Source organism: Ciconia boyciana, chromosome 5 (assembly GCF_034638445.1).
Source record: "Ciconia boyciana chromosome 5, ASM3463844v1, whole genome shotgun sequence".
Lineage (NCBI taxonomy): Eukaryota > Metazoa > Chordata > Aves > Ciconiiformes > Ciconiidae > Ciconia > Ciconia boyciana.
In genome coordinates, this window is record NC_132938.1 from 77043492 (window position 1) to 77067419 (window position 23928).

General features: G+C 40.5%; 1 protein-coding gene across 1 annotated transcript in view; it reads right to left on the reverse strand.

Moving 5' to 3' along the window:
• The window catches only part of FAT4 (FAT atypical cadherin 4), a 149989-nt gene that overhangs the window by 40490 nt on the left and 85571 nt on the right, over positions 1 to 23928 (reverse strand). The window contains exons 5-7 of the mRNA XM_072861873.1: positions 19354 to 20276; positions 18422 to 18596; positions 1117 to 1297 (exon numbers count right to left, since the gene is read on the reverse strand). Of these exons, the coding sequence (XP_072717974.1) occupies positions 1117 to 1297; positions 18422 to 18596; positions 19354 to 20276 (1279 nt within the window). The remainder of the gene's footprint in view (positions 1 to 1116; positions 1298 to 18421; positions 18597 to 19353; positions 20277 to 23928) is intronic.

A 23928-nucleotide genomic window follows, 5' to 3' on the forward strand; every position in this document is an offset into this window, starting at 1 on the left:
GGTCTGCGGTGTCTCCCATAACATGTGTTTTAGCACACCTTCTTGATGATATTGTGATATCGTGGTGATATTGCACCTGCTCGGCTAGTTTATTATAAATGCATCCAAGTCTGCATAAGCAGTCATCTAAACTACAGTTAGGTTTGAAAGCCATTTAAAGTTCAAAATAAGATACTGAAGCCTTCCCCAAACATATCTATGCTATCACAAAATTAACGCTATCCCCTAGTTTGGAAATTTTTATGCAAAAAGGTGATACTGATTTCTATATTTGCCTAGCTTAAAAATTGAAGTTTAAAGATGACTAGAGCTGCAAAACAGATTCTGTACTTTTTTTAGGGTGAGTGGTTTCTTTTGAACATAAGTGAAAAAAAAAAAATTATTTAACTCTGCCCCAAAGTCAGCTTTTGTAGCAAATTTGTTAATGACGTTATGTAAAGTACATCTTCCTCTTCCCCACCAATCCCTTCCTGAAAGCTCCTTCGATTAATATTTAAGAAGTCTGTCAGCCTCAAAGAACAACGGTTTCTAGCTTCTTCAGGAATACATTTTAAAAGATATGTATTATATCTGTTAACTATATCCTTCATTACAAGGCCTCAACTCTAAAAGCTATGCTAAATAGAAGGCAAAAGCCTTTCCAAAAGCTACACAAGCTGATGACAGTCAGTAATGATGATCATTCACAGCCTATATCGTATTCCTTCATGCAGAGAATGTATATATAAAGACTGCAAGCTGAAGTGCTTAATCCATTTATGATATTATTTGGAGTTTCAGGGTTTCTTTGTTTTTTATTTTCTTAATTCATCTACCTCGACACTTATTGAGAAATATAAATCTAGCCTATTAACAATTACACTCAGGTGCAAGTTAAACTCGTTTGCTTTTCACTTAGTAAAATACTAAAATAACACTGCATTGTCCTTAATATAATTCTAAAAGCCTACGAACAACGAAAAAAAGTCAGATTTGCCAAAATAATTTAGCTACGCATATACCGCTGTCCTTTTGTGTCTTACAGCTTTATGGCATGTTGGTGATGGACACTGGGGAAAAAAAATCTTCCGGCAAGGTACGAGGCAGTATTACATACAGCAACAGTAAACGACCTACCTAATAACAGCATTTGTAGAAGCGTCAGCGTCTGAGGAGTTTACGAGCAAAATATCTGTCCCCGTAGGAGCATCCTCCGGAACAGTGGCGGAATACACGTTAAAGGCGAATGTGGGGACATTGTCATTGACATCATCCACCGTGACAGCAATGGTTCCAGTGCCAGTGAGGGCAGGAGACCCTGCGGGAAAGCGGGATACAAAATGCTAGAGGTTACAAATACCACCATGCTAATCCGAGGTCTGCCATCCCCGATTCAAAGCCTGGCGCTTGAGCATGTCACAGTTCACAGAGCAAGAAAGCCAATTCAACATACAGGACAGGGTCAGATTTGTTTCAAAGGCATCTCGACAAAAAGTACAAGTTGTGAAAGAAAAAAGAAAAGTTGTTATTTTTCTTGCTCCATCTAATTCCAGAAATATTTTGTAATACAAGCTCAGCGGAAAAAGATGGTCTTGGAACGGCTCGGAAGCCTTCCTGTAACAATTAGGACCAATTTGAACATGTGGTTGACTTTCCTATTTCTCTAAGAGAAGACGTTCAAAGGTGGCACACTGACAGCCGTGAAAACTCCAGCCCTCAATTTATTTATCCGCAGAACAAATAGAGTGGAAACAGTGGCAAACCCCAGCTTTCCGCCGGGCTCTCCCACTGCCGGTCGCGCCCCTGACCTGGGGAGACCTTCTCTGAGCGAGTGAGAAGGTTGCACAGACTCCAGCCCTGTTCCGCCTCGATTTCTCTGTCAAAGCAACCACCTATAGCAGCAAATAATGCTCGCTAGGATGAGATATTGGCTTGCGGGAAATCGGACTGAACTTATTTAACCTACGGCTTTCATCCTCCTTGTTATTCTAATACTTAACTCTGATGAGCAGAAACAAGTGAGAAACAGCATGTTTATTCATGTGCAATCTCTCAGTATTTATTCTCTTAAGCTTTTCCTTTGTCAAATCCGAAAAAAGACAATGAAGAGCTTTACAAGCTCATGTTAGTTTTGCCAGTCTATTACACTCATTTTCAGCCAAGAATCAGCAAGACATCTTCTGCTAACCAAATACTTCACTGAGGGTCCAAGAAAAAAAATGGGATCATTCCTTTCTTTGAATACATAACAAAAAAGAAACGGAGAGAGTGATAGCGGAGCATAAAACACATGAGTTATGGCCCCTTTTACTCAAAAGACAGATGATGACCATGCTTGTTTTACCCAAGACTGCATCTCTTTCCCCTTCAATCTCAGATACAACAATTCACCATTTGCTGGATTGGGAAAGAAGTGATGATAATGAAATGCTTTGGGCCAGAGACTGGTTTGAGTCCTTGCCACAAGGCAAGCATATTACACGGAGCTGTCATTTGATGAAACCCAGGCAGCGCCCGTGTGCCTGCCCTAGTCCTCCCATCCCAGCAGATGATCAGGTCGCTGCTACCCAAGGTTATTGCTGGACCTCAACCTAAGGGCTGGGAAGGATGTCGGCTCTGCTCTTGGGTCTCGTGGTCCTGGCAAGGGCTCCAGGCATTGAGCTCCTGTATAAAAGAAGAAATAACGACCCATTTTCCCACGTTAACCCTTGCAAGCTGAAGTATCGCCACGCTGCATCGCGGGAAGAAGCTGGGAGCAGCTTCTGCACAGGAAGGAGGTTTTTCACCGTGAAATACTTCAAAGTAACTTGGCTTAAGGCACAAACGGACTGAACGAAAGAGCTTCCAGTTGAAAGGCGCTATAAATCTCGCAAGGCTGACTTTGAAGCCTGCTGATCGGACGGGATGGATCACGATGCCGAGGAAAGAACGTGCAAGCCAAAGAGTATAGGTTTCACGCCACGGCCGTGCACAATGGAGGCCTTTCTCTGCTCTAGTCTGAGGTAATTCATTTTGCCAATTAATATACTTTCAGCCAGGAAGGTTACATTAAGGCAATAAGTCTGACTCATTTTTTACCCTTCCCTCCCCCCCCCCGATTTTGTCGTTTAGCCAAACACTTATAGATAGAAAAGACTGCAAAAGCATTCTTGATTGCTGAAATATTGCCTGTGGAGTGTTTATTATTACTGCATTAAATGAAACAGAGTCCTCAGTGGTGTTTGCTGCATGTGTCATCAAGCTCTGGCCTTCCAAACACATTTAATCGACATTCATCTCACAGCTAATGAAATGAAAAGTTGAAAGTTGTTAAGTTTCACAGGTGATTAAACAATTTATACATAATTCAGAAATTAATCTTGGGTAAGTCACATTCAAAGAGCATCAGCAACGCAATTCAGTCTGGAAAAGAAAGCTAACTCGCAGCTAAACCCTGAAACTCATTGTTTTAAACGTATTTGCTAATACAAAGAGCCGACACTGGAAAATTCACACTGTCGGTTTATTCACAAAAATGAACAGCAGTGGCAGCGCCTTTAGAGGTAACCCAGCGCTGGGGCGATGGGACTAGCTCCAGCGCAGCTCCCAGCTGGGAGCACCGAGCCCGGGCTCGGTGCCGTGCTAGCTACGCTCACGGGACTGGCGAAGAGAGGAGAATGGGAAGAACGTGTTCACGTCTGCTGGCAAAGCACTGCGTGGGCATATGCTAACAGCAAAACGCTACAATGGCTTTGTTCTTTCTCCTGCATGGCTGTTAAATCTTTGGTCGCGTAACGGAAATGGTCAAAAGGGATGCCAGACGTAATGGCTGCTTATGGGCTATGGATATGCTCCTGCTCAGGGTTACACTGATAGCAGCAGCACCAAACAAACGTTCCAAGGGTCAAATCCCAGCCCTCGCCTCAGCCCCCTATATATTTCGTGCCGTGATTCTCCGATTGCACTTCCCCATTGGATGCGTCTACAGGGCGCTGTATGGCGCAGTATGGACGCATCTCCATTTGCCTCAGAGAAGTGAATATACCAGCCAAGGCTGAGCACCGTACTAATAAAATTAGCTAGGGGAATGTGACCAACCCAGATCTCATTCAGCGCTAGCTTGTGGCTGCGTTGTGCTCACAGAAACATCCCAGAAGTCCAATATTAATTCAGCTGTTTGTAACATCCCAAGTCACTGCTCTTCAGTTCAAAACCCAAAATCTTTCTCATTTTACTTAGATGGAAAAACTCACGCATCTACATTGGTTTCCTGTCTATGTAGTTATCCAAATATGTTTTTTTCTTCTAAGTAAAACATCACGTCCACAAATTTAACTCCTTTATTCTATTACACTGAAAGATAAAGTTGCAATTTCACAGAGAGTCCTCAAGGCTTTTATTCACTTGAAATTAAATGCCTAGCTCACATTTCTGCAGTTACTGAGAAATATAAGAAGAGGAAATTACAAATGAAGTAATTTTCTATGGAAAAGAAATAGCTCGGGGCCAAATTCTACCGTCCTCAGTGAACTTTCAGTGAAAGTTGTGCTTGCATAAGGACCACAGAATTTGGCCCCTGGTAATAAGTAGGTTTCATAAAATGTACATGTCATATTTGTGGTGAGAGAAGTAGTTTCCATGGTCAGGCTGAGTTCCCAGATTTCTTAGTTTTGCTTCGATAGCAAATCTTCCCTAAGTCAGTTATTCTTATTATGCTAGAGCATCATCCCCTTTTTTCTTCAAACTGCACTTCATATTTTGCATACATAAGTGTAGTAAAATTTGTGTAAATTCTGCAATGTTAGCCAAACACTTCAGATGCCCCCAAACTGTTTTTAATAAACCAGACGTTACAACCTATACAAAATTGCTGTACACAGCCACACAAGCCTCTGAGTGCTCCTACAAACAGCTCTGAGGGCTAGAGCCACAAAGAAACACACACTTTTCCTTTAGTGAACTTGCACTAAAATTTCTACCAATTTTTCATAATAGTCTGAACTATTTTTTCAGCAGAAGCAGCAACTATTTCTTTGTCAGACACCTCTTCTTTAGAGCATTTCTCTAGTGCTATGCTACTACAGGGTTTTTTTTCAAATCCCAAAATACCATCTCACAGAAGCTTAGGATATCCATATTGAAAAAAAGTTTTTTTCTAGAAAGGCAGAGGAATGAAAGAACCATCAAACGATTAATAACTGGAGAACATAAAGTTAACTATGCGAATTAAATGGGAGAGATCGGATTGACTGTTCAGTGAATATCAAATCTTTAAGATTTAAAAGACGATGACATTAATCTATTATTATTATTATTATTATTATTATTATTATTTTGAATTTCCCATCTCTGTGTGCTGTGGTCTGTTTCTATGAGCCGAACAGTTTATTTTCTAGGTGACAGCCATACATATACATTAAGCAGACAGTCCCACAAACGTCTACACGTCATTGTTGAAATAAAGATTAACCTGGGATAGTGTCAAAATAGTAACGCTGAGTTCAGGAAGAAAATTGCTTCCCACGGATGTTCTTCCAAAAATTTAAGCTTTTTGCTTACATCTGCAAGTAAACATGTGTCTGGGGACGAAGAGAAGGAGCAGACCTTGGGAGCCTGCTCCTTGGAGGCCTGCGGTGGAGGACGAGTTACAGGGGGAGGTTACAAGAGGCCACCTTGGGCTTAGCCAGCGCTGGGCTGTGGCTCCCCGCTCTGCACGGGACGTTTGAGGAGGTGACGTGAAGAAACAGCCGTGGGGGACCGTGGGGCGGGCAGGCGGCAGCACGGGGGCAGGACCTCTCTTCTCCCAGCAAGGCGGGACTGGCAAAGACCTACAAGCTGGTCTTCCGCCCCATTCACCAATGCTTGTTTGCATCCGATTGCCACAAAAATACGATGATATTAGAAATGTGTCAGCTTAGAAGCTATAGCCCTCTCGACCTTCTGCTCATCCCATTCAGGAAAAGGGGACAAAAAATATTGACTACGCACACCAATGCAAGTAGAAGAAAGGAAACTAAATGCAGGAAGGGGACAGTGGGAAGAAATATCTTTTAACCTGACAATTTCCACTTCCCAAATGCGGGATAACCAGCAAAGAGAGGACAATAAGCGTTGCTGGGTGAACTCACCATACGTCACTCATTCCCCTAATTTGTGCTAACGCTTATGAGCTATGAAGTCATCCAAAGGGATGCACCCAAAGACTGCTTTCACTTTCGCCTTGGCCTACGCATGCACCCTTAGAAGAAGGAAGCACCACCTGCTATCTTCAGCCACGCTTGTCCTGGGGAACAGGGAAGGTTAAATGTCTCGGCTCCCTCTAGTCCCCAAACACATGGCACCGTCTGCTCCAGCGTAATTTCAGCTCTCCACACCATAGCTGGACACCAGCACGAGTGAGGAACGATCAGAGTACTTGGTGGACTGGAGCAGTAAAAGAAGACAATTGAAGGAAACTTGCAAAGCCATTTACATTCTTCAAGAAAACTCAGGAAAAGATGATGCTATTGGAAATTACCTTGGCTGTGTGGTACTGTATAGCTCACAGTAAAAATTAGAAATAGGAGCATGTGTTCAGCACGTTACCCACATATTGTTTGAAGCTTTAATGGCTTCTGGGTCCTGTCTGTGCCATGGTTAGCACAGCAGATAGTAAAACCATCATTCCTTTCAGAAACCAGGAACTCAAAGTTTTCGCCAGCATTAAAATATCAAAATTAAGTGCTAGAAAACTAACAATAAACTTAAGCAAAAAACCTACAGATGCATTTCACTAAAATGAAAAAAAAAGGGATTAAACTTAAATAAAATGAATCTAAATGACTAATCGAAACTCATACTGCAGGCGGTTTACCATGTTTTGTGGTAAATTAAACACATCATTACCCTGAAAATTGGAAAGCGATTTAACAGAAATGGAATTTTTGCTTCACTGAAATGTGTTGCTTTGCAACAAAGCGGATTTCACTTCTCCAGTCAAACACTCAGTGAATGAGTCCCAGGACTAGAAGTTGTATGTGTTATTACAGAGCATTAACTTTTTCACTCAAGTAAACAAGGCCTTTCTCACAATAAAGCGGCCAATCTTTCGAGATGCATTTAAATGCAGACAGAGTGTGCTGAGCCTCACACAACTGGTGAGTTTGAAAATAAATATGGAGCTAGAGTAAGTGAAAATGCAACTAGCTTGCATTAGGCTTTGGATTTCTAGTGCACACGAAGCTTGATTTGAAACGTGAATGACCTTAAATTGACTTATTTACCGGGATCACAAAAGAAAGTGCGTATGCAAAATGAGAAAAAATAAGTAGTTCTTTTTACAAGATTGTACCACAAATATTTGTCCTGGCTGGGTATGTTGATTTCCTCTTACTCAAGTTTTCACCACAGGCTTCCATACTAAGTCTTAAAAGACTGGTGAACCTAGTATATTTTGAGACAGAAGCTGAAATAAGCAGTTGATAAAACAACATAATAAAAAGCTTAGAAGCTAGCCCAATTCTCATTCAGTTCAGTGGGTGACTGGTGAATGAGACCATGCAGGAACCCAGATTTTCCAAATTTCTGTGTGTGTCAAATCTGAGTTTTTCTCACAGTTAGGTACAAAGTAGTAGTTGTTCCCAAAGCTGGTTTAACAGAACTTGTACTTGAAAAAACAAGGGAACTGTTGGGATAGATCTGCACTTGTGCAAAGACTATCTGACAAGAAAAAAAAGATTTTTCTGTACTGCATCAGGTATTAGAAACCTCAGTATCCTCCCTCATCTACCAGCCTAAAGGAGCTGGGAGCAAACAGACCTAAATTTGGGAACATAAGCCATCAAAAGGAAAAAAAAAAATTAAAAAAAAATCGCTAGACAGAGTCCAACCTCGTTTAAGCAATGACATGCCCAGCCAGGCTTAGGCTGATGCATGTGCACACACACACATACTCACATGTGTTTTGACATTGCAAAAGAAATCCTTGTCCCAAATAGTGATGCAAGATGGGATCTCTCATCTGGTTTTATCCACATGATTTTTAAATTTGGATAGTTTCCTATCAAAATTCCTGACTGACTGCATCCTACGAATTCACTAAGCTTTGCAGTTTCACAACAGGGGCAACATGACACTGCAAGACATTTAATATGCCGTTGAAAGGATGAGACTTGCACGCACACACCGAGAGAGTTTTAAGTCCTCTGGTGTGTATATACACATCTCCCTACCCCTGTTCTCCTCCTCTGATCTGTGCATCAGAACAAGTTACCTGCGGCTGTTTACCCAGAGGGGAAAAAAAAGCTGTGGCACTATTACAGACCTGGACCTACGGGAACACAGACACAGACCGGGAACAAAACACATGCAATAAAGCAAAGGTATGGTATATATTTAGCATCACTTCAAGCTGTTCCATGTAACAATCTCTTTCTACACATACACATGCACATTATCATAAACTTATCACTTACACATCTGAAAAATGGTAGATAATAGATTCCTCCGGTTTAGCATTTTTCCCCATTGCTGGTTTTGTTTAGCAAATCTCAAAACGCATGAAGTAAAGGATGAGAGAGTCCTGCTCCACTGCCCACAGCGTAAGCTGGATGCAGGGTTGCTGCCCCAAGCAGATGCCAGTTACCGACTTGTGGCTCTCAGGTTTCGTTCTCCTTCCATGAAAAGGCACAAGCATTAATCCCACGTGCCGTAAACCCCTTGATGTACACTTGTAATCTATTAACATCGAAGGTATAGGTCATTGGAGATAGTCCTCAGAAAAGACACAGGTATCGCAGGTTTCTTACCCAGAACTGCACTTAATCTCAGAGCAAGAAGTTGCCTTCTTCCAAATATGCTTCAGAAAATGAATCTTCAAGGGAAATTTTTCACAGCTGAATATAGCGTTCATAACAAAACCTGGCAAATGACTGCTCGTACGGGTGCATCTCCCTGTGCCCGCGCTGCGGGCGGTTCTGGGAGGGTAGGCATGACCACGGGCACCGCCAAGGACTCTGGTAGCCAAAGTGAGATTTAAAGAAAGTGGAACCGCAACTTAAAAGAAAGGCAGAAACATTAAAAAAAATATTTTCTTAAAACCACCAAATTACTTCTCCTTGTTATAAGTTATTGCTGTAAACAGAAAAAATAGAGAAGCTGGCTCCTGCAGGGACTGCTGACTAAGGCAATTTTTGACTGCTTGTGACTCCTGAATATCCCACAGCGAAATTCCTGTAATGCATGATTTTGAATTATGCTTTAAAAACACCCTGTATAAATAGCGAAGATTAACCAGCAGGGTAAGTGTTCAGGCCATATGTGCATGTTTTACTTGTTTTATCCTTGCAATTAAGGCTTCCTGAAATTGTAGCTTTGTATTTGAAGAATGAGCTAGCAGACTTTCAATTTATAAGGTGTAACGTTTAATTTAAAAAATGGTTTAAGATCACCAAGACTGGAAAAACCATAGTATTTCTCAAAGGCTGAGAAATTGCATAGCATAATGACTACTCTAGTTATCTTATCCTTCTGCAAAACAGATTACATTCAGCAAACTCATTAGCACATTTGAAGTAGAATTTCATATAAAAGTGACATAAGCAGAAGGACAATAATTTTAAATTAATTTTCATCTAAAAATTCCTAACTAATCATAGCAAGATGGATGAATGAAGAGATAAGAGAGGAAGTGTAACAGCCTGAAAATTTACAAACTGACAATTCTTTCTTCCTTGAAATTTTCAATCAGTCTATAAATCCTACATATGAAGCATTATATTCTAGCTTGTTTTCCAGTTTAAATAAATCTACCTGAAACTTTTTTCAAAGAGATATACCCACTTTTTTCCCCTCAAACTAGCACCAAGAAGTTAAGAAATAATAGTAAAGCAAAAATAAAAAACAAGGGAAAAAAACCCACCAGGACAACAGTGAAGACAGCTTAAAGATCTGACAGTCACATTTTTATTCATTTGGATCAATACTGCACAATGTTTTTCTGTACCATGGCAAAATTCAATGAAAATTGAATTGCTCTGGCATATTTCATATGTTTAATTCTCACTTTTTCATCTCACAGTAAACTATATCCTGGTAACAGTGCCTAACTGACTGTCCAATATATACATTCAATAAAGCTGTACTGCATCAGTGGCAGGGCCACTGTTAAGAAGAGAGACGTAGATCTTAAGACCACGACATAGAAGTAGATCTTAAGATTCTGAGAAGTAGATCTTAAGACCATGCATGTGAGATGAGACTGAGGATCAGGACGATAACTGGCTCATTTAATGAACTTCACACCAAGTTGAGCAGGCCCCTAAAGTGACTGCATCCCATTCATATTTGCTCCATATTACAGTAAGTGCCCAAAGTCTTTTGTGAACATGGGGGTGACATTCAAGAAATTAACACAAGATATAATCACACAACTTGAGAAAACAATGGTATTTCAACCAAAGCAAGACAGGACTTTTTCCCAACCGTGCGATGGAAATTTCCATCCCAATGTGGATGAAAATGAAAAAGAAAAAATATCCCTACCAAGCAGATAAGCTACTTGAAAAAGAGCTGTAAGAACTTGTTTGAACTATGTCTTCCATACAGTACAGTACATAGTACAGTTGACCTCAGCTTACCATAGATCAATACTTTCATCATTTACGACTGAAAATATTTCAAACTTTAATCAGATAAATCTGTAATCCTGCATTAAAGATGATGCTAATTGCTTTTTATTAGATCAGCCCTTTAAGAAGGAACAGAAATCAGCTTTGACAGTTCCTGGCACATGCGTCCCTGGCAAAGCTGGTATTTGTAGCCCTTTATTTCTATTTTTTTCCTTTGTTATTTTTACAAGGTTCTTGTAAGAAACTCTGGATGATGAGAAACAACACTGAATTACTGGATATTCCTGTTTGCCTCACTAGTGATGAGGTAACTTGATAGAATAAGAAAGACCATCACCTACACTCAGTCTTTTTAGGTGGCATAAAATTATGTTCCTTGAAAGAGACAACAACAATTCTCACCAACATTTACGACTAACCAAAAATTCTTAACATAATGATGTTTCCACCAATAGTCTGGATTTCTTTTACTTATGTGGGATGCAAAGAGGCAAAATATTTAGTTACCTAATAAAACTTGATATTTTCAACTATAGTTCCAAGAATGTCTGTAGAGAGACTAAAACTTTTGGCCATGTTACTACATCTTATCTTATGCTTTCCTAGACTCTAGAACAGGAGAAGTACATTAACCTCATTAGGATTCTGCTGGTCTACTAAAAAAAAAACAGCCAACAAAACAAATACAGGATTTGCATCCATTCTGAGGTAGAACCTATGGAGTTCCCCTCAACACCACTTGAATCTGAATAACATTACTATATTTTTGTGCGGATAGCCTGCAGGTTTTTATATTGCAAAGCACAAACATGCAGACACTGTGCTTGATGCCCCCCTCCCATGTCAGTTCTGCCATAGCTGGGTCTCTTCCAACACCCCAATTTCTGAACCTTCTTGCCTCTGTCTCTGTCAATGCAAAATCTCTGAAGACCTGCTTCTAAAGAATACTTCTAAAGGCTACAGTTTAGTAATTGGTCAATTTTTAAATCTACATTAATAACCACAAATTAGAAAATCTTATATTATTTAAAATAATTTCCCTTCTTTTTCTTTTGTTGAATGCACTGAAATGGAGAACAGCTCACCCAACAAACCTCAGCTAGAAGCAGTTTATCCTATCCTAAATAAGCCCGTCAATTACTCACTGGATTCTCCACGGTCCCAACAAAGAGCAGGAAGGGAACTGCACACGTAAGAAATGTTTGAATAGAGAGGCATGCACTTAAATTGAGGACTTTTCTAAAAGTCCACAAGTATGTCTGAACTATAGAGAATAAACATCTTTAACACATATTTCTAACTCTGCTTGCCTTGTCCAAATAAAATGCACCATCAGTTTGAGTTGGTTTCAAAACTGAAGTTCTATCCATGATTTTAACTTGAGTGAAAAACTTTCCTTGTTTCCACAGATATTTCAGCTTGTGCTGGCCAGCCTGAGCCCTTTGCCAACCTGAATATACGTCTCTCTCGCACCGCACCCCAGAGAACACAGACGCTTGGATTCAGCCCAGAGGCTTTCGCTGAACTATTTTGAAAATAGTGATCTAATAATGAAGCTTTAACTCCAAATAGAAGACTAAATCCCTCAAATGGTATTCTGGGGCTGGACTGCGCATCTCATGGAGCAGTCCTCTGAAGGGATGGGCTAAAGCCCTCATCTCCTTTGGGGAGTAAACGTGTCACATCATATAGACATGGATACGCTCTCTTCCTTGACAACTACTCTCCAGGGGACATCAGACTGACTTTGCCATAAACCCGCTTCCTAAATAGCTTTTTGAGCTTTTGTCTTCTGGAGAAAAATTTAAAAGTGCTAACAGTTTCTAGGCCCAGTGAAAGGGCAAGATCCTGCTATTAACTTCCCACAACTACAAAAAGCCACCCTCAATTCTCTTCTCTCCTGATTTTAGATGATGGTAAGACAAAATGAACACTATGAACTCACTGATGAGTCTGTCGCCATTTCAGTTCTCCCACTGTGTCATTTAGAAATAAATTTAAAAATCATGCAAGACTACTAAAACGATAGTTACAGTACCAGTATTAAAAGAGCAAAAATAATCAAACTAGTAAAATAGTAAACCAGTAAAACTAGACTTGAGTAGACAGCGTTGACATGAGGAAGAGCTTCCATCAGGGCAAGGAAATAAATGGAGCTGGGACAGAAACCAATATTCATTTTGAAACAGCTGTGGCATAAACCGAGACCATGGAAGAGAGCAATCATTATGTAAACTGCTAAGCACCAAGGTAAGCATACGCCAGCTTCATTTGGCTCACCGAAGCCTGAAGCGATGTGTATATTTAGACATAGCACAGAAAGCACGGAAAACAGGTCATTTCTAACCGAAATTTGTGAGTTGTTTGTTTGTTTTGACAGCACCAAGATTTTAAAATAGCTGAATTTGTTTTAAAAATACAACCCATTCTTCTAAGGCAACATCTTTTCACACTGTAGACTGCCTGTTAAGTAGAAATACAGTGTATGCTAAGAAAACAGGATGAGTATAAATGTCTTTAAGCCCAGTCACATAAATCTCACACAGTGTTAACCCCCGAGACTCTTTCTTACCCTTACTAGAAAATAGTCGTCCTTTACTTGTCAGCCCAAACTGGGAAAGATCTTAAAATGTGTTAAAACCCAGTACAACTACATTGTCAGATTTCATTTGATTTTAGGATTGAAGGGAACCAAAAGCCTATCTCAAAAGAGAATTCCTGAGGAGGATATAACCCCTCTGCTTGGTTGCCCTCCTGCATTCTTGAAGGAAAGAATGCATAGGTCGGGGACCAACATTTTCTAAAGAAGAAACATATGGTTGTTTTTCATACAGGCCAGGGATGTATACAAAGAACAGCTAACTAAATATAATAATCAGTCCACTGATTCATTTCTTTCAGAACTATTTATCTAAATCAGTAAATAGATTATTAAAAAAAAAAAAAACCCAACAAAAAAAACCCCCACAGGAACACAGCTTCTAATTAGAAACACCACATTTTGATTTTGGTTTTATTGTGGCAACATGTCATTCTGACCAACCAAAGCAAGAGATGGTGGTTGCAGTTTATTTAAACAGTAGTCCTGGGCAGCTAGCAGGTTTCCAGATGTGCTACTTGACATCCCTGCAACCAATAAATAAACGGAGGAGGACTGTTGGAATGCTAACATTTTCTCCAGAAAATTGCTCAAAGAGTTAAAGACAGGGATGATAAAAGCGGCTGCACCAGTTCTTGTCACGGTGCCAGAACTCAATGTTTACCCAGCACTGCATCCTCACCAGATGGGGTGAAAAAAAAAAGTTATAAAGTCTCTTTTCCCAACCATTTTGCCACAAAGAAGGGTAGAGCGAAACAAAACAAATGATTTATGCGGTAGAAACAGACCCATAAAGACACATTCAAATAGTTGCCTGTAGGTTTCTTGGCGTTTATGTTAGCAGACATTTTGGGGGAGCATCTGCAATCTAAACACTATCATGTTATTCCACAGTCGATCATTTTGCCTGTCATTATACTTATAATTCACGCACTCTGGTCTTACAGCTTGGGCTGCAAGAGGGGCTCTAAACTGGGACGGGTAAACTTTGGAGTTGAATTCTGTTTTGTTTCTCAATCAAAGCCACAGGTGTACAGCTCTGGAAGACGCTGAATGTTCCTAGTGATGGACATTTTGCGTGTCTTTTGTAAATCCCCACTGCCTAGAGCGGCAGTCTAGTAACTGAGACCCAGCAGAAGTTAGAGAAGGGTGGAAGTGCAGAAGTGAGGGAAGAGTGATGATAAAACAAGGTTGAAATCAAGAACCTTTGTGCAGACTGTCTTGTGGAAACTGGGCATGAAGCAAGCTGCACGGCCACAAATCACTGAGCCAAGCGCCAGAAAACATTTTATCAGTCTTTTCCCTCCCCCAGAGCGGAGGGAAGACTCTCTGCCGACCCAAGATCTACCCTGAGGACCAGGTGGAGGATTAGCAGGCAAGGCCAAGGAATAGCTGGGCCAGAGCCAGGACGATGCATATATCATGACTGACTTCTCTGGGCCTGAGGGGAACCCTTGCTTGGGAAAGCATTTTGTCCAACAACTGCCCAAATTTCCATCGCTGGCGCATGTGGTCCCACCAGCAGTCCCCGTCTGACCTGCGCAGCGTGCTTACGAGCAGCTCAACTCTTAATAACTCAACAACTCGTCTCACGTGCCCAGGACTGAGATCTGGGCTCCGGAAGAGCACGCCTGCACGGCGTGACAACGCACAGAGATTTCTGAGCCAGCGCGGGCACCCCGTCCCACGCAGCCCTGCTGGCTCAACGTTATGAGGACTGCTGCTTCGCGATGTCCTAACCCTTCCCCTGCTACAAACGGACTCGGTGTACGTGCTGCCAATACATGCTAGAAAACCCATTAGGCACGGAGGTTGAAATAACAGCTATTACCAAAGCTGCTGCCCCTTCTGACGCCACGGACTGTTTTCAGCCCATTGGACTGACACCTCTAGATCAAAATAATGAAAAATTAAAAATCCTTCTTGTTCCATCAACTTCCTCATACACAGGCTAGGGTAACACTGTAAGACCCCCAGTCACAAGTTGATGAAGTGATAATAAACATAAGGAGATCGGGAAGACAGCCAAAACCAAGTTGAGAATCCATCAGTTCTTATGTCTAAAGGTGCTTCTAAGTATGTATTGTGTCTGCTTCTTTGAAAGAAAGGGAAGAGTTGGCATAGACTTCTACAGGAGCAGGATATCATCCTTTAATATTTTAAACCAGCCAGCGTAGCCTACAAAAATTGAGGTGCAGATCCTAAGAAAAATGGGAAGTGGGTTGGACAGACAGATTTTTGCCCTTGATGTGCTACCCAGACATTTCCAGAGTTAACTGCATCTGGACGTCTACTATGATTTTTATCTGTAAAAAAAAAAAAACCAACCAAAACTCATTAAGATGCACCATATATGGCAAGACTATTGCTTGGGCTGCTAAAGACAATCTGAAAGACTGTTTATTATAGCTAATAAAACCCAAACTCAAAGTGCAAAGTATAATACCTTTCCCTTGATTTATTTTCAAAGATAATATTGATGTGGATAATTTCAGACAAGTCTGCTTTCTTCAACATTTTGGCAGGCACTGCTTTCCTACAGAGGAGCACTACATGTTTTGTGTGTGTATTTCTGGTTGAATTGTCTCTATGCAAAATTCTTCTTTCTAAGCATTATCAAGCAAATACAAACTAAAACACTCCAAAGAAATAGTTACATTAGGCAAAGAGCTGGATGTGCCTGTGAGAGTTTCTTTTATAAACCTTTAGCAGCTGCTCAAGAACATGATACTCAAAACACTTTTCTTACCCATTTCAAGATTGTGTCATTGCCATCGTTCTGCTAATACAGCCAGAACTACCTGATTCAATGAAGCAGGCACTGACTACCAAAGGTCAGTGTGCTACCACCTGGATATCCATCACATACCCATACTGGTAGCTTTTGTACTGTTTTGTGTATTTTAAAGTAATAACATTCTTCTTCTGATAAGCTGCAACTCTTTTAGAAAGGCTTCCTCCCACATAATATTTTTCTAACTCAGCTGCCAAATGTCTACAGAAGTACATGTGCATTCTATGTATGATAATGTAATTTATAGTAATATAAAATTTGAGACGCAGCTCGACAGAAATCCCAGAGTCTGTAACTTGGTCTGTTTGTTGCACATTATTATGACAAACATGGCTTTTTAAGAGGTCTCCAATGAATTATATGCCAGAGTGTCCTTTACCATCTAAACTGCTTGAACTCAGTACGACTAATTCAAACAAAACAAGGATCCCCAAGAATTTCTTAAAGTACTTTAAATATGTTACATACTTAAGTATCTATTATGACTACAGTCCACATCCTGCTTCCACGAAATCAAGTAAAGTTTTGGCATTGACTTCTACAGAAGCTGGACATTTTCCTGGGATGTTTTAGTTTAGATAAATCATGACTAACATAGTTTTAAATGTATTCTTTGATGGCATGAATTTAGAGCAAGCCTCCAGTCTAATCAGAAGATATTATCTAACGTTATCCACAAAGCTGGTTGAAAACTATACCAAATCACACTAACTGCAGATTAGTCAGATTGTAAACTTAAACACAGTAAAACAGTTAAATTTAGCTTAAAGTTACTACTGAACATCTGCTTCTGAACACTTTTGCTAGTACTTTTTAACACTGATAGGAGGGAACAATAACTTGTGAGTTACCCTTATGAGAACATAGCAAATTAAAAACAAAACAAAACAAAACAAAACAGCTTCAAACTGTTTAATCAGTATAATATCTATATGTTTAAACACAGGAACTAACGAAACATGCTGCTGTTCTTGTCAGCCACTTATGGCAAAGGCCCCATGCACGCTCCATGTACTAAATTCTCCCCGGATTATCTGAAACTCAGACATCTCTCAACACAAATAAATATTTTCCTTTGGAATGGTTGGATAAATCTCCTGGATTTCATATTTTTTAGGAACCAGAGCCTAGGAAAAGATCGTGCTCTTGTCAGACTTCTGGCTTACACACGGTGCTAGGCGTAGGGTACAACTGACTTCTTGCCCGTCTCCTTTTTCCAAGAAGGACAATAATTGTTGGCTGTGTGACACCCCTTATCAGTTCAGGCTTCGGGTATTTTGCATGTAGAGCTAGTAAGTTCTGTACAGTCCTAACTGACTCCTGCCAACTTGGACTGGGAGAGTAAACAGACTTCAAGGATCTGCTTTCCCTTACATATCCAGCCTCTGCTTCTGAAGGAACATAAGGACATTTAAGCCCAAGCAAGTCCAAGTCACAAGTGAGCAGTTTGCGGCTATAGAGTAATAGAAAGCCAGTGTAAAAAATACAAAGCATACATTACCTCTGGCCAAAATACAAGACAAATGATACATCAAGCCCTAAAATTGTGTTTCGCAGCTTCAGCTGTGCCCAGACTGTGAAATACCTGAGCACTGCTGCAATAGGAAAATATAAGCCATAGATATTGTCACTGACACAAGATACTGCACACGATACGGCAGAAAACAAAATCGTATCCACTTGTCAACAAGTTGGGTTTGCTTCTATTTTTATTATTAGAACGTAGGAACAATTCTGCAGTAAATTAAATCCATCAGACCATGGGGGACCAGAGATCAGCCCAGAGTATGATGCAGGATGTCTTCGTTACTAATATTCATACCAAAATCTGAAACCAAAATTTTGTGTTCGGACACCTCAAGTGAAAGTGTAATTAATCTGCAGAACAGGAATTCACGTCCTGTTTTAAACGGAGGGAACTTGGAATACATTTGGGATTCTGGAGCAAACATATGACTGGATGCTGAGCAAAGCAGAAAATTAAAATGCTGAAATGTAAATTGCCATTACTTTTCAGGGGTAAGATTTCGGTAAGATTAACTGAGTAGTCCATAGATGTTTTCTGGCCATTGATGTGACCTGTCTGCAGATTTCTGATGACAGCATTATATTGGGTTTTATTGCCATTTATATTGGTTTTTTATTGCCATGCATGAGGCTCTTACGATGTAGGTAGGACCACTTACTACTGCAGGGCAAAAATCAACCCACCTAAATCTGTAGTGTGTCCTACTAACATCAGACGGCTAGACATAAGGATAAAATCCTGATTTCCAGAAACCAAACTCCATTTGACATCCGGTAAGCCCAGCTCTCCCCAGAGAGATCTAAACTGAAGCTTGGGTACCAATCTCCATCTCCTAAAGTTTCAGGCCATCATGAAAATATTTCTTTTCTATCCAGAATGCAATGTTTTCAAGTGACGACGAGTTTTCACCAGAAGAGACTGCCCATTTGCTTTACCTGCATCGGTAGCTGTGATCAGTAGTATGTACTGCTCCTTTGCCTCACGGTCCAGGCTCTGCACCAAGCGCAGCTCTCCGCTGGCCGAGAGAGTAAAGGCTCCTTCTTCGTTTCCAGCCACCAGAACATAAGTAAGCTTGCTGTTTAGGCCTTGGTCATCGTCCCTTGCTACAACCTACAAAGGCAATGCAAACACGGGGGAAGAAATATCAAGAACTGATGAGCGCAGGGTCTGTAAAATTTTGTTGGGATAGAGGAAGTATTCTCTATGACAATAATCCAAATTAACGGATTGAATTAATCCAAATTCTTTAAGGGCTAGTATAAATTATTAGCTGTAATTGTAAAAATGACTTAACACCGTGGTGATGGACTTAAACTCATAGTCTGAAAATATTAAATAGTTGATTACTTATTTGTCTCAAGCATAAATTCAGTAAAGACTGTGTTGGGGCTCAGTGAAAACCACAGATCTGGTATAGGCTGAGCTCCGTATCAAAGCAAACGTTGCACGTCCTGCCAGCTGAATCCATTTAGTGCTCTTTCAATGTTTGGCACGGAGCCTCATCCCATGTAGGCAACGATCAGATTGAGAGATTTGTTGCATGAAAATTGAGATTGAGATGAGAGATAGAGCAAACTCTGAAAGTCCCAGTGTAGGCGGGAAGATAGGTAGGGAAAACACAAACAAAACTCTAAAGAATAATATAAACTTTTGGTAAAAAACAAGCAAAAAAATCCCCCACCCACCCAAACACACAAAAAGGAAACCAAGCCAACAACCACTGCATGTTAGATTACGGCCAAGAGGCAACTTTTCAATTGTCTTGCACCTTTTTAATTTTGGAGGAAAGACACTATACATGAATACCATATACTGAGGCATGCTAATAATTGTAGGAGATACATATTTATTCGCTGAATGTACTCACCTGAAGAATAACTTTTGGGAGCGTCTCTAAATTCTCAGGGACGTTCACGGAGTAGGGAGAAAGTTCAAATGTGGGAATATAATCATTGACATCCTTCAGAATGATACTGACTGTTGTGGTATCGGTCCTCGGGCTGCTCCCACGGTCGGCCGACTGAACAGTCAATGTATAGGAAGGCTTTTTCTCTCTGTCCAAAGGCTTGGCAACTGTTATCACCCCCGTCACAGAATCGATCCGAAACTCATTATTGGCATCTCCACTCACGACGGCATAGCGGACCTGCCCGTTTGTACCTTCATCTCCATCCGTAGCAAACACCTGGATTAAATCTGTCCCTGTCAAAGTATTTTCCCCCACCTCTACTTTATAAAGCTTTTGGGCAAAAAGCGGGTTATTGTCATTAATGTCCAGGACTATAACCACCACATCCGTAGATGAAGAAAGGGATGGCTGGCCCTTGTCTGTGGCTACCACAGTCAAGGTATAGTTGGACACGGCTTCTCTGTCGAGCTCCCCGGTAAGCCTCACTTCACCATCAATAGTGCCGATGCTGAATTTGTTTCCCAGAGGCCGCAGCAGACTGTATTCGATGTAGCTGTTGGGACCGCTGTCGGGATCAGTCGCCTGCGCTTTGAACACAATCGTATCTATCGGCGTGTTTTCCGGGACGTAGGTCAGCTTCGGGGAGATAAAGCTTGGAGGGCTGTCGTTCACGTCCAGCAGAATAATTGAAACTTGGGCTGTGCTTGTGTACCTGGAGGCCGGGAGAGGGGCCATGTCGTGGACTTGCACGACGAGGCTGTAGAAAGACTGGCTTTCCCGGTCCAAAGGCTGCCTGATGCTCAGCACGCCGCTGTTGTCGATGCCGAACTGCCCCGCGCTGTCCCCGGACGCAATGCTGAAGGACAGCTGCGAGTTGGAGCCTGGTGGGGTGGGGAGGAGAAAGGTAGAGAACGTGACTTCATCCCACCGACCTAGATATAAATGTTTCTGGCCTCATTTCCTACGGAAATGAGGACTGTACAGTTGTGCTGCCTGTTCAACCTCCTCATCACCATTTTTTAATCCATCAGCTAATTTCAGCCAAGTTTCACAGTGGAGCAGAAGCCTTTGAAATAATTATTTTTTGACAAGAGTTGAAGAGAGAGAGAGGGAAGGATGTTAATTGGAGCGGCCGCGAAGGGAATGGCTGGCATTTCATTCAGCAGGAGCTGCGCGGTGGCAACACGCGTAATTTTTCCCCATCTACAATGGTTAGGGATAAAGGTTTTGAAGGGTTTTCCTTTAGAAACCAAGACTCAATAGTTCTGCTGCTCACTGAACAGCTGTTTTCCTCCGTTCTCCCCAGTTCAACTGAGCAACGTTATTATTAATGTAATTATTTCATGAATTCTTCCACCCAATTAAAAAAGGCCACAACCAGAAACTCCCAAGCCTAGCTGGAGCAAGCCAAGAGTGAATACTGGAGAGAGGTATGCTTCCCATATATGGCATGGTATTCCAAAATATCAGATGAACAGCCCTCATCTTATGATCGAAACATAACTAGCAATTAGGGCCAAGGGAGAGATTTATAATTCTGGTAAGGGAAATGTATTCTGAATCACAACAAGGCTGTGAAATGACCTGAAACATGCCATACAGGAAACAAATGTATGTTACCGCTTCAACTCCAGAGTTCACTCTAAACAACTAATTTTGGGGAACAACTAATTGAAATGAGTCTTTTCTCATCTCTCTCTCTCTCTCTCTCTCTCTCTCTCTCACATATATATATATGTATATATGTATCTTACTCCTATTTTAATTAATTTTGAAAATTTTGTTTTCTTGTTTTCGGTCATAAAGACTGTGATTTAGGATTAGTAGAGTAACAGACTGTTCGCTACTAATTTACCCCTCAAACTCACTTTTTCATGCAAACAAACCAAGCTGTCTGCTGAAGTAGCTGATTACTTTGCTGTGCGTTTTGTCATTTTTACTCAGAAGCTCTCTACCCTCCGACTGAATTGCTTTGATAATAAAATTATTCCTGCATTAGATTTATTAATCTCTGCTGTTGATTATGCTCAGACTTGGGAACTCTAGTCTTACTTGTCTTTCCCCCAGCGGCTACTCTAATTGGCATCTTTCCCTCTCTCTTCTGCTCTCGTAGGAACTTAATTACAAAATAAATAGAACCAAACAAGAAAGACAAAATATTTTAATGCAATTAAAGAAATTAATACTTTTATATGCCAGGTATTAGTGTTTCTACATGACTTTGATCAAATGAAGCACTGTGAAAGTTTAATGCTAGTCTATTTTTTGTTCATCTGTATTTTCAAATAACTAATCATATGGATGAAAGTCCTCTGATTTCAGTAAAGTACTTTCTGGCAATTCAAGATTTTTGTCAATTGACTGTGGAGATGGGTAGGAATTAGATCTTACAGAATAAAATTACTTTTAAAATACTCTTTTTTCCCCAGTGTTTTCTATGGTGGTGTTTGTTCCTACAAAATTTACTGCTTGTTCTTCTTTATCTCACCTCCATGTACCTTTTCATTCCTTGTCCTGTATTCTCATAGGTTTCGATGCTGCTAATGCTTATATAGATTAAACTGTGAAGCAGAAGGAGGGTTGCCTAAATAACAGTGGAGCAGGACTGCCACTTAATGAAGTATTCTTTTTTAAACGCAGCATGCCAAGCTGGCATTGTGCGCCTCATCCATCCCCTCTCCCCTGGTTTGGAGCCGGGCTTTTCTTAGGGAGAATGTAGGGCCATCCTCTTTGCTGAGCTTTGGGTCTATTTAATCTGAGGGTTAATCCGATAAAACTCTGAGTGAGAGCTCAGACATGGAGCCACCAATTTCATGATGATGCTCTTTTAAGGGTCTTGTTTCTATTTTTATTTATTTACTAATGAGACAAAAAAAATCCTACTCCCCCCCTCCCATTCTGCAAATACCTGTAGAGTCTCACTGGGAAATCCCACTAGTTTTTGCCTGGAGGAACATCTTGCTATACTTTTTAACAAATAGACAAGGGTGTGCTTTGCCCTGAGATTTTTCCTGTTATTTCAATGTGGAAAAAATTAAAATCTGAATCTCAAAATGAATGTATTTAAGGAAACCGAGTTCTTTATTGCTCTGTAAATAACCAAGAGCTGTAGGTGATATTTACTATGCATCTCTCTATGAAGATGTCCAAGCTGAGATAAACAGCTACTGTTTCCCAAGGGGTGTGTCGAACAAGAAAATGAAAATGGGACCAGTTTCACTATCACCATGTTTTTGTCTTTTATCAGTGTTCATCCTATAACAACAGGCACACCTCATTATAAAACAATGTCTTTTCAGAGCTCCTTCAAACTATGGGATCATATAAATAACCAACAAAATTATATTTGTGTACACTGAGTGCATTATCTGAGAGCCACATGCAGAGGAATATAGTACCAGCTATTTCTGTACTCTAGATAAATATAAGATGACACAGGATAACAAGTTTGGACTTGAAACAGAAACACCAATAGATCATAACATTTGCTGAAGTTACAGTCCTATGGGGGAACTCAACCTGGCACGCTCTTGGAATGAAATTTCTGCCCTAATAATTTTAAATCCAGCCTGTTAGAAAAGTAAGTGTGCCAGAAAATATAAAAGGCAAGATATCTGACTTTTCATAGCATTGCTCCTCAAATACTCATTTGGTTCCTTGATAATTGAGCACATGATGAATGTAAAATGATACGTCAGTGCTATGATATAGTTCACGTCCACTGTGTGCAGATGGAAATTAATGTATGAGGTGCAAGAGAAAAGGAAAACAGACCCATAACGGTTAAGTGAAATTAACTTCCAAAAAGATTTGAAACCAAGCATTGTACTCCTAACGGGAAAATAAGAAATAGAAGAGGAGATAGATTAGACACAAACCCATTTACCTACAGGTCTGAAGGAACAATCCCTTCCCTGGATATGCATGATGCAAGCACAAGTTCCTCCTCCAACTCATAGTTAGTTTACATAAAATAAAAGCTTTAACAAGAGTGTTGAAAGACAGATCCATGCAAGAATAGCCAATATCACCAAGTTATAATTTCTGACTTGTTGGCTTATCTTATGGCATCTGTTCTCGCTCACTTTCTCAGTTTGATCTCAAAACCAGTTGCACAATTTTTACCATGGAAAGTTCTATCCATCAGCAGAGAATTTATGTTCCCACAAAAATGTTTGAGTTCAACAACTCAGCATTTCCTGAGGAAAAACTGTTTTACTGAATAATCTTGATCAGCCCAGTCGTTTTACGTGCATAAACTGGGATTCCTCAAAGCATGTAGGTGCTTTGTGCTTGAAGGACACATTTCAGTGTAAGACATTTCTATGGGCTTTGCTGAGCCAGTGTCAAGTTGAGAGCAGACAAGGTTGCTTAACATGTCACAAAAATAACCTTCACCTGTAAAGTCACTATGAGTGTTATGAATAATTTTCTATTAAGTCACACTGACTAATGTCTGTGGACACTTAAGAAAATGCAGTATGCTCTGGAATGATTTTTATGTATTTTATGGCTATATTCTATAATTATTCT